This window comes from Garra rufa, chromosome 24, assembly GCF_049309525.1.
Source record: "Garra rufa chromosome 24, GarRuf1.0, whole genome shotgun sequence".
NCBI lineage: Eukaryota > Metazoa > Chordata > Actinopteri > Cypriniformes > Cyprinidae > Garra > Garra rufa.
In genome coordinates this window covers 39,521,224-39,538,614 of record NC_133384.1, presented here as the reverse complement: position 1 = coordinate 39,538,614, position 17,391 = coordinate 39,521,224, and the positions used below count along the sequence as shown (strand labels likewise).

The 17,391-nt window shown below is 32.3% G+C and overlaps 1 protein-coding gene across 1 annotated transcript in view; it reads left to right on the top strand.

The window, feature by feature from the left end:
* Positions 1-741: 741 nt before the first annotated feature.
* Positions 742-17,391, top strand: part of LOC141300723 (rho GTPase-activating protein 18-like) — a 40,363-nt gene continuing 23,713 nt past the window's right edge. The window contains exon 1 of the mRNA XM_073831022.1: positions 742-833. Coding sequence (XP_073687123.1) covers positions 742-833 — 92 coding nt within the window. The remainder of the gene's footprint in view (positions 834-17,391) is intronic.

Here is a 17,391-nt window from a genome sequence, read left to right as displayed (position 1 = left end):
AAAGACGAAAGTGTGACATACTTAAGTCATAATTATGAGATAAAAAGTCAAAATTATGACTTATAAAGATGAAATTATGGCATTCTTAAATCAAAATTATGAGATACAAATTAAAATTATGACAAAGTCAAAATTAAGACATACATAAGTCATAATTACAAGATAAAAAGTCGAAATTATGACTTATAAAGACGAAACTGAGGCATACTTAAGTCATAATTACAAGATAAAAAGTCAAAATTATGACTTTACAAGTTGAAATTGACTAAATGACTTTATAGATACATTAGTATTTAGCAAGTCATAATTTCGATTTTTTAAATCTCATAATTGTGACTTTTTATGTCATAATTTTGATTTTTTAAATTATAATTCCGACTTTTTATCTCATAATTTCTATTTAGTAAATCATAATTTCATTCTTTTAAATGTCGTAATTATGACTTAAGTATTTACTTTTTAAGGCATTTATTTTTTTCTTACCTTCCATAATCATACATGCAAAGATGTCAAGTTCATTTGATACTTTGTAACAGCCATTAAACAATTCTAACTGACAGAGGAAATATTTGATGTTAATTTATGCCCGCCCACTGTGCGCTGATTGGTCGCGGACGATTGTAGCCCCGCCCCGCGCGTCCGAGTTTCATGGCAGTCGGATCTCACACACACTCTCGAGAATTACAGCAGAAACACACGCGTGCCGTGATCTCCGTGAGTGTGTCCGTGATCTGATGGAGGATGGATGTAAAGGACTGTGGCGGAGTGATTCTGACTGCGTTTCATTCATTGACGTTTCACGGAGATGAGCACAAACATGCAGCAGACAACAGGTTAGAGACTAACACACACACACACACACACACACACACACACACACACACACACACACACACACACACACACACACACACACACACACACACACACACACTCTCTCTCTCTATACACTTTAACACACGCGCGCGCGCACACTCACATAAAATCTTCCTTTAAACTTTTTTTTTTGAAATCCTGTTTTATTTTGCTTTGCATGATTTGAGTTTGAAGTCTTTATGTTCTTTTATAGTTTTTGATGTAAACCTAGTTCCTGCTCATTTGCATCTGATCTGAACATGAACACAGTTTGTTCTGTTAAGTGATCAGTCAGAGTGATATTAAATCATTTGGTCTCTATGAATCACATATGTGACCAAATATGACAAAACCAGTCGTAAAGTCAATTTTTTGCAATTGACATAATCTAAAAGCTGAATAAATAAGCTTTCCATTGATGTATGGTTTGTTAGATTGTTGGAAATCTGCAATCTGAGGGTGCAAAAAAATCAAAATATTGAGAAAATCGCCTTTGAAGTTGTCCAATGGAAGTTCTACGCAATGCATATTACCAATCAAAAATGAAGTGTTGATAGATTTATAGTAGGAAATGTACAAAATGTCTTCACAGAACATGATTGTTACTTACTATCCTAATGATTTTTGGCTAGTGCTACTGAAGACTCCAGGGTCACATAAGTTTGTAATCCTGCTGTTCTGGTGTCTGATCCTGAACATGTTTTTAAAATCTTCAAATATTTGCAGAGTAAATACAGTACATCGAAAGCACATGATCGTATTCCACCCTGCCCCATATTCATCAAGCACGTCACTGATAAAGTGTTTGCTCAATTAACAAATGCAAACTCTTTCATTCATTATTAATTCTGTCATTTATCTGAACAACCACCGCGCAGAAATATACAGAAGCCTGTCTCAGCCAGGAATAAAGGGCACTTTCACATGATCTCACAGTTCAGTTTTCTCAGAATCTTGAGTTTATATCTCACAGATTCTGATAAAAAGGTTGCAATTATTAAAAAAAACCTGAATTGTTAGATGTAAACTACAAATTCAGAGAAAAACAATCATTTCTGCCTGAAATAAAAAAATAGCACTTTTTATCTCACAATTCAGTTTTCTCAGAATTTTGAGTTTATATCTCACAGATTCCGATAAAAAAGTTGCAATTATTAAAAAAACAAAAAAAACCTGAATTGTTAGATCTAACCTAAAATTTCAGAGAAAAACTCAATTTCTGCCTGAAATAAAAAAAATGGCACTTTTACATGATCTCACAATTCAGTTTTCTCAGAATTCTGAGGTTATATCTCACAGATTCCGATAAAAAGGTTGCAATTATTAAAAAAAAAAAAAAAAACTCAATTGTTAGATGTAAACTACAAATTCAGAGAAAAACAATCATTTCTGCCTGAAATAAAAATAGCACTTTTTATAACACAATTCTGACTTTTTTCTTAGAATTGTAAGATATAAACTCAGAATTCTGAGATGTTAACTGAAATAAAAAGATGCAACCACCTGTTTTAATTTTTTTTGTGGCATAAAATCACTTTGTGAGGTGTGTTAATCATGTTTTATCAGATTTGCTACAAAAAAGTGGCAAAACCTCAGTAAAAGTTAATGTAAAGCTGCTCAAGACTCAGTTCTTCGCTAGTTTTCTGATGTTCCCAGCATGCCTTGCTTGAGTTTGTGATCTCGTGTCTCATCAGATGACGTCATGATCGGTCTGTATCAGAGTCAGGCAGAGACGGGACGCTCTTTCGCTCTTCTGTCTTCAAATATTTCGATTAGATTGGAGCCAGAGAGCGCTGTGTGAGTGGTGGAGATGTTGGCTGATTTATGTGCTGCAGGAAAACATAAACACAGAGTCTGACGGAGCAGGAATTACACTTAATGACAGCATGAGGAGCTTTAATATCAGTCTGTGTGTGTCTGCTTTCTGCTGCGTCTCCAGCTTCTGCTGTAATCAGTCTTGATGTTTGACTTCAGCATTATAGCGCATGGCAGACACAAAGACACACGTCTGCAGGAATCAAGACTAGTGATTGTAAACACTGCTGTTTAAAAGTTTGAAATCATTACTATTTTTAATGGATTTTAAAGACATTTCTAATCATTTATTTGATCAAAGATACAGAAAAAAACTATAATATTGTGAAATATTATTTCAATTTAAAATAACTGTTTTCTATGGGAATATATTTTAAAATGTAATTTATTCTTGTGATACAAAGCTACATTTTTAGCATCATTGCTCCAGTCTTCAGTGTCACATGATCCTTCAGAAATCATCTCAATATGCTGATTTATTATTAGAATTATCATTATTTTTTTGCAACCTGTGATACTTTTTTTCAGGATTCTTTGATCAATAAAAGGTTAAAAAGAACAGCATTTATTTAAAATAGAAAGGTTTTCTGACAATATACACTACTGTTCACAAGTTTGAGATCAGTAAGATTTTTAATGTTTTTTAAAGACGCTTCTTTTGCTCATCAAGGCTGCATTTATTTGATTAAAAATACTGAAAAAACTGTAATATTGTGAAATATTATTTTAATTTAAAATAACTGTTTTCTATGGGAATATATTTTAAAATGTAATTTATTCTTGTGATACAAAGCTACATTTTTAGCATCATTGCTCCAGTCTTCAGTGTCACGTGATCCTTCAGAAATCATCTCAATACGCTGATTTATTATTAGAATTATCATTATTTTTTTGCAACCTGTGATACTTTTTTTCAGGATTCTTTGATCAATAAAAGGTTAAAAAGAACAGCATTTATTTAAAATAGGTTTTCTAACAATATACACTACTGTTCACAAGTTTGAGATCAGTAAGATTTTTAATGTTTTTTAAAGACGCTTCTTCTGCTCATCAAGGCTGCATTTATTTGATTAAAAATACTGAAAAAACTGTAATATTGTGAAATATTATTTTAATGTAAAATAACTGTTTCCTATGTAAATATATTTTAAAATGTAATTTATTTGTGTGATGCAAAGCTACATTTTCATCAGCATTACGTAAGTATTCAGTGTCATGATCCTTCAGAAATCATTCTAATATGTTGATTTATTAGTAGAATAATCAATGTTGGAAACAATTGTGCTGCTTAATATTTTTTTGCAACCTGTGATACTTTTTTCAGGATTCTTTGATCAATAAAAGGTTAAAAAGAATAGCATTTATTTAAAATAGAAAGGTTTTCTAACAATAATCATTACTGTTCAAAAGTTTGGGTTTAGTAATTTTTGTGTAAAAAAAAAAAAAATTTTTTTTGAAAGAAATTAATACTTTTATTCACCAAGGATTTGTTAAATTAATAAACAGTAATAGCATAGATTTACATTGTTAGAAAATATTATATTTTAAATAAATGCTGTTCTTTTTAAAACATTTAATTCATCAAAGAATCCTAAAAAAAGTATCACAGGTTCCAAAAAAACATTAAGCTGTTTCCAAAATGTATCATTCTAGTAATAAATCAGCATATTAAAATGATTTCTGAAGGATCATGTGACACCTGGAGTAAGACTGGAGTAATGATGCTGAAAATTCAATTTTGCATCACAGAAATAAATTACAGTTTAAAATATGTTCACATAGAAAACAGTTATTTTAAATTGAAATAATATTTCACAATATTATAGTATTTTTCTGTATTTTTAATCAAATAAATGCAGCCTTGATGAGCAGAAAAGACTAACTGATCCCAAACTTTTCAGCAGCAGTTGTTTTGTTTTTCAGATAAAATGCATGATCTAGAGAGAGATTCTGGAAAAGTGTGTTCTGACTTGATGAATGTTCCAGTCACACACACAGCTGTTGTCTAGAGGTCAGTGGTGTCATGTTGTATCCTACTAAGTGACACAATTCACGCAAACTGAAAGCACCGTTGTGTGTGTGTGTGTGTGTGTGTGTGTGTGTGTGTGTGTTTGAGTGGTTGTTGCTGAAAGCTCGTTTCTGTCAGCATTTTGTCGCGTACAAAGGGAAGTCCTGTCCTGTACTCGTGTGAATCTCTGTGTGTCTCTGAATGAGTCGTGTGCTGCTGTCAGTGACGCTGGACCATTGTTTTACACACACACACACACACACACACACACACACACACACACACACACACACACACACACACACACACACACACACACACACACACACACACACACACACACACACACACACACACACACACACACTGTATCTGACAACTGACTAGTTTGTCATCCAGAAACTGAAATGGTTTTGACATGCCACATCAAAATCAAAAGAGAAAATCAGAAGACATTTGTCAGAGAGAGAGTGAAGTCTGTATTTAGAAGCATTAACATACTTTGCATTTCTAGATGAGATCACAAATGTGTGTTGATTCCAGAATGCTCAGCTGAATCATCAGAGGAAGTAGTTGGTTCTTTGACTGTAAACTGAATTGTATGTAAATCTCTTTTTGTTCACCTCTAATCCAGATACTTGGATGTTTATCTTGTACAGACTGTAATTTGACATGAAAACAGATGCTGAGCGTCACTGCTGTGATGATGATGATGATGATGATGATCTAATGAGGGTTTATTATTCTAGAGCTAACTATAATCTAGAATGAGAAGTCGACTTCATGAAGTTCTGTGTCTTTTGGTGGCTATAATACATCAATAAGTCTCTTGTATATTATGAATATTGTTTTTATTGCTCTTCTGTAAGTCGCTTTGGTTAAATCTAAATAGTCGTAAATGTAAATGACTAGCACTTTACAATAAGATACCACTTTACAAGATAATGCACTAATGAGAACTTCTTGTAAAGTGCTACCTGTAAATAAATAAAGAAATCTAGATTTTTTATTTTTTTTTTATTGCCAGATAATTGTTTAGTTTTCAGATTTGGGGTCAGGAGTCAAAGCCGTTCCGATCTGAATCAAATGATTCACGAACCATCATTTCAGATCAGGAGTCAAAGCAGTTCCGATCTAAATCAAATGATTAACAAACCATCATTTCAGATCAGGACTCAAAGCATTTCCGATCTGAATCAAATGATTAACAAACCATCATTTCAGATCAGGAGTCAAAGCAGTTCCGATCTAAATCAAATGATTAACAAACCATCATTTCAGATCAGGAGTCAAAGCAGTTCCGATCTGAATCAAATGATTCACGAACCATCATTTCAGATCAGGAGTCAAAGCATTTCCGATCTGAATCAAATGATTAACAAACCATCATTTCAGATCAGGAGTCAAAGCAGTTCCGATCTAAATCAAATGATTAACAAACCATCATTTCAGATCAGGAGTCAAAGCAGTTCCGATCTAAATCAAATGATTAACAAACCATCATTTCAGATCAGGAGTCAAAGCATTTCCGATCTGAATCAAATGATTAACAAACCATCATTTCAGAACAGGAGTCAAAGCAGTTCCGATCTAAATCAAATGATTCACGAACCATCATTTCAGATCAGGAGTCAAAGCAGTTCCGATCTAAATCAAATGATTCACGAACCATCATTTCAGATCAGGAGTCAAAGCAGTTCCGATCTGAATCAAATGATTAACAAACCATCATTTCAGATCAGGAGTCAAAGCAGTTCCGATCTAAATCAAATGATTAACAAACCATCATTTCAGATCAGGAGTCAAAGCATTTCCGATCTGAATCAAATGATTAACAAACCATCATTTCAGATCAGGAGTCAAAGCATTTCCGATCTGAATCAAATGATTAACAAACCATCATTTCAGATCAGGAGTCAAAGCAGTTCCGATCTAAATCAAATGATTACCAAACCATCATTTCAGATCAGGAGTCAAAGCAGTTCCGATCTAAATCAAATGATTACCAAACCATCATTTCAGATCAGGAGTCAAAGCAGTTCCGATCTAAATCAAATGATTACCAAACCATCATTTCAGATCAGGAGTCAAAGCATTTCCGATCTGAATCAAATGATTAACAAACCATCATTTCAGATCAGGAGTCAAAGCATTTCCGATCTGAATCAAATGATTCACGAACCATCATTTCAGATCAGGAGTCAAAGCATTTCCGATCTGAATCAAATGATTAACAAACCATCATTTCAGATCAGGAGTCAAAGCAGTTCCGATCTAAATCAAATGATTAACAAACCATCATTTCAGATCAGGAGTCAAAGCAGTTCCGATCTAAATCAAATGATTACCAAACCATCATTTCAGATCAGGAGTCAAAGCAGTTCCGATCTAAATCAAATGATTACCAAACCATCATTTCAGATCAGTAGTCAAAGCAGTTCCGATCTAAATCAAATGATTAACAAACCATCATTTCAGATCAGTAGTCAAAGCAGTTCCGATCTAAATCAAATGATTACCAAACCATCATTTCAGATCAGGACTCAAAGCAGTTCCGATCTGAATCAAATGATTCACAAATCATCATTTCAGATCAGGACTCAAAGCCGTTCTGATCTAAATCAAATGAATAACAAACCATCATTTCAGATCAGGAGTCAAAGCAGTTCCGATCTGAATCAAATGATTACCAAACCATCATTTCAGATCAGGAGTCAAAGCAGTTCCGATCTAAATCAAATGATTAACAAACCATCATTTCAGATCAGTAGTCAAAGCAGTTCCGATCTAAATCAAATGATTAACAAACCATCATTTCAGATCAGGAGTCAAAGCAGTTCCGATCTAAATCAAATGATTACCAAACCATCATTTCAGATCAGGAGTCAAAGCAGTTCCGATCTAAATCAAATGATTAACAAACCATCATTTCAGATCAGGAGTCAAAGCAGTTCCGATCTAAATCAAATGATTAACAAACCATCATTTCAGATCAGGAGTCAAAGCAGTTCCGATCTAAATCAAATGATTACCAAACCATCATTTCAGATCAGTAGTCAAAGCAGTTCCGATCTAAATCAAATGATTAACAAACCATCATTTCAGATCAGGAGTCAAAGCAGTTCCGATCTAAATCAAATGATTAACAAACCATCATTTCAGATCAGGAGTCAAAGCAGTTCCGATCTAAATCAAATGATTAACAAACCATCATTTCAGATCAGTAGTCAAAGCAGTTCCGATCTAAATCAAATGATTAACAAACCATCATTTCAGATCAGGAGTCAAAGCAGTTCCGATCTAAATCAAATGATTAACAAACCATCATTTCAGATCAGGAGTCAAAGCAGTTCCGATCTAAATCAAATGATTAACAAACCATCATTTCAGATCAGGAGTCAAAGCAGTTCCGATCTAAATCAAATGATTAACAAACCATCATTTCAGATCAGGAGTCAAAGCAGTTCCGATCTAAATCAAATGATTAACAAACCATCATTTCAGATCAGGAGTCAAAGCAGTTCCGATCTGAATCAAATGATTACCAAACCATCATTTCAGATCAGGAGTCAAAGCAGTTCCGATCTAAATCAAATGATTAACAAACCATCATTTCAGATCAGGAGTCAAAGCAGTTCCGATCTAAATCAAATGATTAACAAACCATCATTTCAGATCAGGAGTCAAAGCCGTTCCAATCTAAATCAAATGATTTGTGATTTGCAAAGTTCCAATCTGTCTAATAATTGGCGAACCGGCTCTAAAATTCCACTTTAAATCAAATGATTTGCGATACGTGATTTAAAGTCCTGATCTGAATGAACAGTTTGTGAAATGCAATCCGATTGGAGTCATTCGAAACAGTGAATCATTTGCGATGGAACAATTTCAACTCAAGATTGGGACTTCAAATTGCCTGTAGCGAATGTATCTTTTTCACAGATACTAATGTCTTTCAATAATTCAATCTTTTCAAACACCTCTTCAGGAATATTGACATTTTTAAGGGATCTGAATTTCATTTAATAAGCCAAATTCAAGTACTTTAAGCACGAACCCTGATATTAGAATGATTTCTGAAGAATCATGTGACGCTGAAGATGCTGAAAATTCAGCTTTGATCACAGAAATAAATTACATTTTAATTGATATGCACATAGAAAACAGCTGTTTGAAATTATAATAATATTTCAGATTTTTACTGTATATTTGATCAAATAAATGCAGCAAATAGCACATTAGAATGATTTCAGAAGGATCATGTGACACTGAAGACTGGAGCAATTTTGCTGAAAATTCAGCTTTGATCACAGAAATAAATTACATTTTAATTAATAAAACAGCTGTTTTAAAATATTATAATATTTAATATTTTACTGTGTTTAAAAATAAATACATTTATTGGTGAGCAGAAAAGAACCTTACTGACCCATGTTTTTTGTCATAGGAATGCAACAGATAACTGATGTTAACAAATATTAATAAATACCGCAACAAATGTAACAGGCATTGTTAGTTTATCTTAATTAATGCACTAACTACTGCAGAGTGTAATCTGTAAATATGAAAATCCAGATTTTTTTCTATTCAAAGCCAGATAATTAGATTTCAAGCAACATTATGACCGAAAATCTCTCAGTTTGTACACTCTTTCTATGCGACTGATTAAGTGAAAGTAAACAAGTGTCATTTTTCTTCTTCCACTGAAGATCAAGATAGTCTGTGGAATGTTTGACATATTTCAGATATGTTGAGTGGAATCTCTGAACTCATTCATTCAGACAAACAAACGCGTGAACTCTAGACTGACTCTGTTGAGTTGACTATAAAAAGCCATAAAGTGTCTGTGGCTGATCTGAGATCAGAACGCAGGAGTGACACCAATGCTGCCGGACCGCATTCCACCTGACAGGAAGAACAGCAGAATTCCTGTTAGAAGCTCTTCATTCACGTCAGGACAGCCATGAGAGCACACACGCCAACATGCACAGGTAATCAGAGCGGTTTTACTATGGTAAACCAGCCTTTAGTGCTGTAAATCATGCTGTTTATAGATCAGACGAGGAAGAGCGAGTCGGTAAACAGACGGTTAATGAGGGTTTGATTGATAAGTGCCTACAGATAAGATCCGGCATAAATACTAATGCAATGACATGCTTATCTGCAGCTCTCTCATCATCATAAAGTTTGTTTGTGTTTGAACAAAACATGGTTAATATTTGAACTCTGAACTGGTTTCGTTTGTTAGTTTTTAATCTTGGCTTTAGTTTGAACATTTGCATGCATTACTTTATCCAAATACAAAATTCATTAAGAACAGTATTAGAGTGAATTTAAGACTAAACACAAAGCACAAGCAAAATAAATGAGGAACAGTTGAGGGGAAAAAATAGGATTTTGAGAAGGTTTTTTTTTGTTGTTTTTTTTATCCAGCGTTGTTTTGTCAGAGCGAAACACCTCCGTTTTCTCATAATGGGATTAACTAACATAAAAAAATGAAAAAATAATTTGTTGATTCAATACTCCACTGCCTTAAAATGTCATGTTTAATTGACAACAAATTCTTTGTTGAACCAAAGGTGTTTTCATAAATTTTATATTTGCTATTGTAAGTTTTGTTATAGTTTCTTAGTTTGGTTGAACTAAGAAAATAAGCCAGATCCATGAGCTTGAGTTTTGGTATTGAAAGCTTAAAGTTATAAACATATTCCAACTAAATGTGCAAAAAATTAAAATGTGCCAAATAAAAGAAGAAAAATTAATATTACAAGTAAATACAACATAACCATTAGATAATTTAGAGTTTAGTAGTGAAGAAAACACCTTTTTACAGCAAAGTTCACCTTACTTTCACAGTTATTCCAACTAAACTTTGAGTTCAAATAACTTAAATTTGTCAATTTAATTTGTAAATTAAATTAGCTTGAACTTTGGTATTGAAAACTTAAAGTTATCAACATATTCCAACTAAATGTTCAAAAAACTTCAAATGTGCCAAAATGTAAAAAAATACTAAATATTCCAAGTAAATACAACATAACCATTAGATAATTTAGAGTTAAGTAGTAGCGAAGAAAACTAATTTTTACAGCAAAGTTTAACTCACTTTCATAGTTATTCCATCTAAACTTTGGGTTCAAATAACTTAAATTTGTCAATTTAATTTGTAAATTAAATTAGCTTGAACTTTGTTGTTGAAAACTTAGTTATTAAAAATTTCCAACTAAATGTTAAAAAAATTCAAATGTACCAAAATGAAAATACTGAATATTCCAAGTAAATACAACATAACATTAGATCATTTAGAGTTAAAACTAATTTTTACAGCAAAGTTCACTTTACTTTCATAGTTATGCCATCTAAACTTTGATAATTTAATTGTAATTTAATTTGTAAATTAAATTAGCTTGAACTTTAGTATTGAAAACTTAGTTATAAACACATTCCAAATAAAATGTGCAAAAAAAAAAAAAAAAAACTGAATATTCCAAGTAAATACATCATAACTATTAGATAATTTAGAGTTAAGTAGTAGTGAAGAAAACAAATTTTTACAGCAAAGTTCACCTTACTTTAATAGTTATTCGATCTAAACTTATATTTGTCAAGTTAATGCAACCTACTTTTTTGAGTGTAGTGCATTGTTTATAAGTTATATTGCATTCTGTTTCATATATGCACCACCATATAGAGTAATTTCATGACTTATTTGGACATGTACCATGGTATTGCCTTGTAAAATCATGTAAATTTCATGGTAAACCTTAATACTCTATTAGAGTCTGTGTTACTTGAGTCAAGATGGACCAAAACAATGAACAAACCAGTTCTGGCGGATCAGAGGAAGTGTTTACACATTAAAGAAAGTGTTTTTGTGTAAATGAATTATTAAAATGCTGCTGCTGTGTGTGTGTGTGTGTGTGTTAGTTACTCACACACACATGGTGTTTGTGTGGCTTTACCACAGTCACACGCTGCTTTGCATGAATGTGAGGATCCACATTTGACTGGTAAATCGTACCGTTGGTATCCGCGTGAGAAAACCATCAGACTCGAGGTGTTTTTGTTTCATGCCTCATGAGTTTTGTGTCTGGATCGGTGTTTTCTCTCAGTTGAATGAGAGTCCAAACATGAACTAATATAAATCTTCAAGTATATTTTGAGACATACAGCATGCACTTGTAATCTGATCCTGTTTTGAGTGACGCATTATTATTGTAGTTTCTGCATTTGTTCTGGTTGTAAGCGCTGTGTGACCTTGATTAATGATAGCAGGCGCTGGTTTGACCTGATTGTAAGTGTTTGGTTGAGCGTCCTCTCAGCATAAGCGCGTGGTTCTTCCGTTCTGTCTGAGAGCGTCGTCACTGAGACTAATAGGAAGTTAATGTTGTGTTATTGATCTCTGTGGGTGTGTTCAGGGGAATATAGAGCAGTATATAGCACATGCTTGACATTCAACAGGCTTTCCGATTGCTTGAGCCAAACAGGAAGTTTCAGTGGCAGTAGACTTCCTTTCTGTAAAAGCACACTCAGTCTCTGCTCTAGTGAACGCACACACTGCCATCCAACTGTTTGGGCTCAGTGTACAGATGTACTCAATTTAAGATGTTCATGTCTTTCTTTCTTCAGTCGTAAAGAAATTGTTTTTTGAGGAAAACATTTCAGGATTTCTCTCCATATAGTGGACTTCTATGGTGCCCTGAGTTTGAACTTCCAAAATGCAGTTTAAATGCAGCTTCAAAGAGCTCTAAACGATCCCAGCCGAGGAAGAAGAGTCTTATCTAGCGAAACGATTGGTTATTTTCTAAAAAAAACTGACTATTTATAAACTTTCTAACTTCAAATGCTTGTCTTGTCTAGCTCTGCGATGCGCATGTGCACTTCTGTTCAAGACAGTAAGCTTTACTTTTTAATTGACAAGAAAATATCCGAGTTACTTTTTCAAATAAGCTACTTTTCCCTCATTTATTGATGAAAAGCTCTCCTGTCTCCATGTTGAGAGAAATTGTGAGTAAGATGTTCCTTTAGTTCTAGAATAAATGTGAACATGCATTAATTCATCTCACTCACTAAAAACAGATACAGTGTTCTTCAAAATGAATAAAAATACTGAAATTCAAGCAAACCTGTGATAATTAAATGTTAAATAATACAAATATATTTTATTAACCGATGTCTTTGCTGTCGACCTTCGATGATCCAATTCATCCATACTAATAAACAAAAATTACTCACAATAATCTAACATTTGTCTTCCTTTCTTTTTAGCTGAAGAGTTGACATTTGTTCTTCTGCGGTCTACTGTACAGACGCCAATTTTCTTTTCTCTAATCCTGAAGCTTTTGCTGTGAAAAGGCTTTTACATTTGACAAAAATACAACTTTTTATATTAAAAACAAACAAGCCCTGCCCAGATTTAAAAAGTAACGCAAAAGTAACGGAACGCATTACTTTCCATAAACTCAGTAACATAATTAGTTACTTTTTTTAGGGAGTAACTCAATATTGTAACACATTACTTTTAAAAGTAACTTTCCCCAACACTGATCATGTACTGGAATACAGAGTTCATACAGAGCTAGACAAGACAAGCATTTGAGGTTTAAAAGTATATAAATAGTTCAATTTTTGTAGAAGCTGACCAATTGTTTCGCTAGATAAGACCCTTCTTCCTCGTCTGGGATCGTTTCGAGTCGTTTGAAGCTGCATTTTAACTCCATTTTGGGCATCATAGAAGTCCACTATATGGAGAGAAATCCTGAAATTCCTCAAAAACAAAATTTCTTTACGAGTGAAGAGAGAAAGATACGAACATCTTGGATGACAACGGGCTGAGTAAATTATCTGTACATTTTTGTTCAAGAAGTGAACATCTCCATGATCCTTTAGAAATCATTCTAATATGCTGATTTGCTGCTCGAGAAACTGATTATAATCAATGTTGAAATGTCATTTTTGGGTGAACTAAGCCTTTAAAGTACCTGGTTATATTATATAAATTGCACTACCGATACCATTGGTGCACCATGGTAAAGCCACAGGACAGGTTCTTAGCTGAGCTAATAATAGTTGCATTCAGCTGATTTTGATTGCATTGATCTGAATGTGGCTGGAGTGTAAGGATTGGGTTTAAAACACTCATGTGTGAGTGAAGCTCTTGAAAGCGTCACTCCAGATAATGAAGGAGTGTTTGTGGTTTGTGCTGGTCTAGTATTGGAGTCAAACATGCCGTTAGTCATCAGTGGTGACCATCAGTGCTCTTCTCTTAGTCATTACTGCTCCATTAGCTCTGATGCAAACATCTCCAGCGCTGATATCAATCTTTAAAGTCCAGAGCCGCTCTATTGATCTGTTGTCCATCGTGTCCTGCAGCTAATGCTCCGGCTTTCACCCGCTGGAGTGCTGCGATCTGCTGACGGCGGTGAAGTGCTGGGGGTAAATCGGGCCGGGCTGATTAAATATAGTGTGTGTGGGGTGTTTGGGGCCACTTTAGGGTCAGATTCCAGCTGTGCGCTCTGTTTTAATCAACATTCCCTTTCTAGTCGGCACCGAAACACTCGTGCGTGTGAGTTTGAGCATGCAAACTGATTGCTAAGTCGAGCATCTCTAATATTTAGTAAGGAATTTTTAAATTGACTAGTTATATTGAAATTGAAATCTTGAATTGATTCAGAATATTTTTCCTAGTTTGGTTGTGTTGGAATCTGACTCGCAAATGCTCGAAAGGTATATTTTTAGACTCCAGATGTTTCTCTTCAAGACTTTGGGAGAAAAGCCACTTGCATTTTTTTTGTAAACTTTGTAATTTTTTTTTTTTTTTTTTCAAAATGTCTCATTTTTTGCATTTTAGTAGATCAAATAGGGGAACTAATAGGACAAGACTGATTTTTTTTTATTAATATTTTGAATTTGTTTTAATTTTTTGCTTTTTTTAAAATTTGACTTAATTTTTTTTGTAATTTTGTGTTTTTTATTATTATTATTATTATTTTTTATTTTTTAATGTGTCTAGTTTTGGGCAAAACTTGATTCTTTTATGAATATTTTTTATTATTTTTGATTCTTTTATTAATATTTAGTATTTGTTTGAATTTTTTGCTTTATTTTAATTTTAGTTAAATTTTTTTGTAATTTATTTTTGAGCTTATTATTATTATTATTTCAGTAAAAATTGTAATTTAATTTTGTGTTTTTTATTATTATTTTTTTTTAATGTCTAGTTTTTGTGTATTTTTAATTTGAGTTATTTTAGTAAATCAAATAGTGGAACATATTGGACAGAACTTGATCCTTTTATTAATATTTTTTTTATTCTTTTATTAATATTTAGTATTTGTTTTAATTTTAGTTAATTTTTTTTGTAATTTAATTTTGTGGTTTTTTATTATTATTATTGTTATTATTATTTTAAATGTCTCTAGTTTTTGTGTATTTTTAATTTTAATTTGAGTTATTTTAGTACATCAAATAGGGGAACATAGGGCAGGACTTGATTCTTTTATTAATATTTTTTATTCTTTTTTATTCTTTTATTAATATTTAGTATTTGTTTTAATTTTTTGCTTTATTTTAATTTTAGTTAAACTTCTTGTAATGTTGTTTTTTTTAAACGTCTTTTAGTGTTTTTTTTTTTTTTGCATTTTTAAATTTATAGTTTTAGTTATCTTAGTACATCAAATAGGGGAACATATAGGGCAGAACTTAATTTCTCTTATTAATTTACTAAGTTGAGCATCTCTAATATTTAGTAAGGACTTTTTTAACTGACTAGTTAAATAGAACTTAAAATCTTGAATTGATTCTGAATATTTTTCCTAGTTTGGTTGTGTTGGAATCCGACTCTCTAATGCTCGAAAGGTATTTTTAGACTCCAGATGTTTCTCTTTAAGACTTTGGGAGGAAAGCGGCTTGCGTTCCTGATGGATTCATGTTGGTTTATGCCGCCCGGAGAGCGAAAAACAAACCTGTGAGCCAATATTTCACCAGAAGACGCTTGGCACGGTCCTTCTGATGAAATGGATGGCTGTTTTCATCAACATCAGAGATGGAGACAGTTTGATTTGATTAAATGCATGCCCTCCGTTGGACCGTCAAGAGTTAGGAAAGTCGTATTTCATGTACCTTTTTGAAATGCAAAACAAAGTTGAATTGCTTTAGTTTTTTGGTCCAGCTGTTTACGTTCCTGGAGGAATGAGCTCATGATTTCTGCATCTTTCAAGCAGCTTCTCGGGTTCCACCGGCCGCACAGGAACCGTGACCGGCAGCACATGTTTTGAGTTTAGTTTCCCTCAACGCTGACCTACATTCATCACGGGGGGCCGCGGGACGTCCAGACCGTTATAAAGAGTGGAGAATTTAAGACTGCCTGCCTATGAGAGTTTAACTGATCAGATGGTCAAATGCTTTCATCATGAAGGTGATCTGCTTCCAGTGGGAATAAGTTTATGATGTTATTTCTGAGTAAAAATGATGTTCATTGGGGGAACATATAGGGCAGGTTAGGGTTTTAAAACAAATCTAGCTTTATTTTAATTTTAGTTAAACTTTTTATAAATTTGTGTGTTTTTTTTTTTTTTTCAAAAAACATTTTTTGCATTTTTTGATTTTGATTTTTAGTTGTTTTAGTACATCAAATAGGGGAACAAATAGAACAAGACTTTGATTTCTTTATTAATATTTAGAATTTGATTTATTTTTTGCTTTATTCTAATTTTAGTTAAACTTTTTTGTAATTTTGTGTTTTTTATTTTTTTATTTAATGTCTCTAGTTTTTGTGTATTTTTAATTGTAGTTATTTTAATTTTTTGTATTTTTTAATTTTTAGTTTTTGTTATTTTAGTACATCAAATAGAGGAACATATAGGGCAGGACTGGATTTCTTTTATTAATTTACTTTTTTAAATTCTAGCTTTATTTTAATTTTAGTTAAACCTTTTGTAATTTTGTCTCTAGTTTTTGTGCATTAAATTTTTTTGTTTGAGTTATTTTAGTACATCAAATAGGGGATTATATAGGGCATAACTTGATTTCTTTTATTAATTGGTTTTTAAAAAATTGGCTTGATTTTAATTTTAATTAAACCTTTTATAATTTTGTGCGTTTTTTTTTAAATGTAGGTTTTGTGCATTTTCAATTTGAGTTATTTTAGTACATCAAATAGGGGAACATAGGTAAGGACTTGGTTTCTTTAAGAATTTTTAGCTTTATTTAAACTTTTAGTTAAACTTTTTGTAATCTTGTGTGTTGTTTTTTAAATGTCTTTAGTTTTCTTGCATTTTTAATTTTTAGTTTTAGTTATTTTAGTACATCAAATAGGGCAACAGGGAAGGACTTTTTTTATTCTAGCTTTTTAAAATTTTAGTTACTTTTTGTAATCTTGTATTTTTATTTTTTAAATGTCAATTTTTTTTGCATTTTTAAATTTTCAGTTTTAGTTATTTTAAATAGGGGGACATATAGGGCAGGACTTGATTTCTTTTATTAATTTACTTTAATTCTTTATTTTAATTTTAGTTCAACCTTTTGTAATTTTGTCTCTAGTTTTTGTGCATTTAAAATTTTTAGTTTTAGTTATTTTAGTACATCAAATAAGGGACCATATAGGGCATACCTTGATTTCTTTTATTAAATTGCTTTAAAAAAAAATCTACCTTTATTTTAATTTGAATTAAACTTTTTATAATTTTGTGTGTTTTTAAAAATGTCTCTAGTTT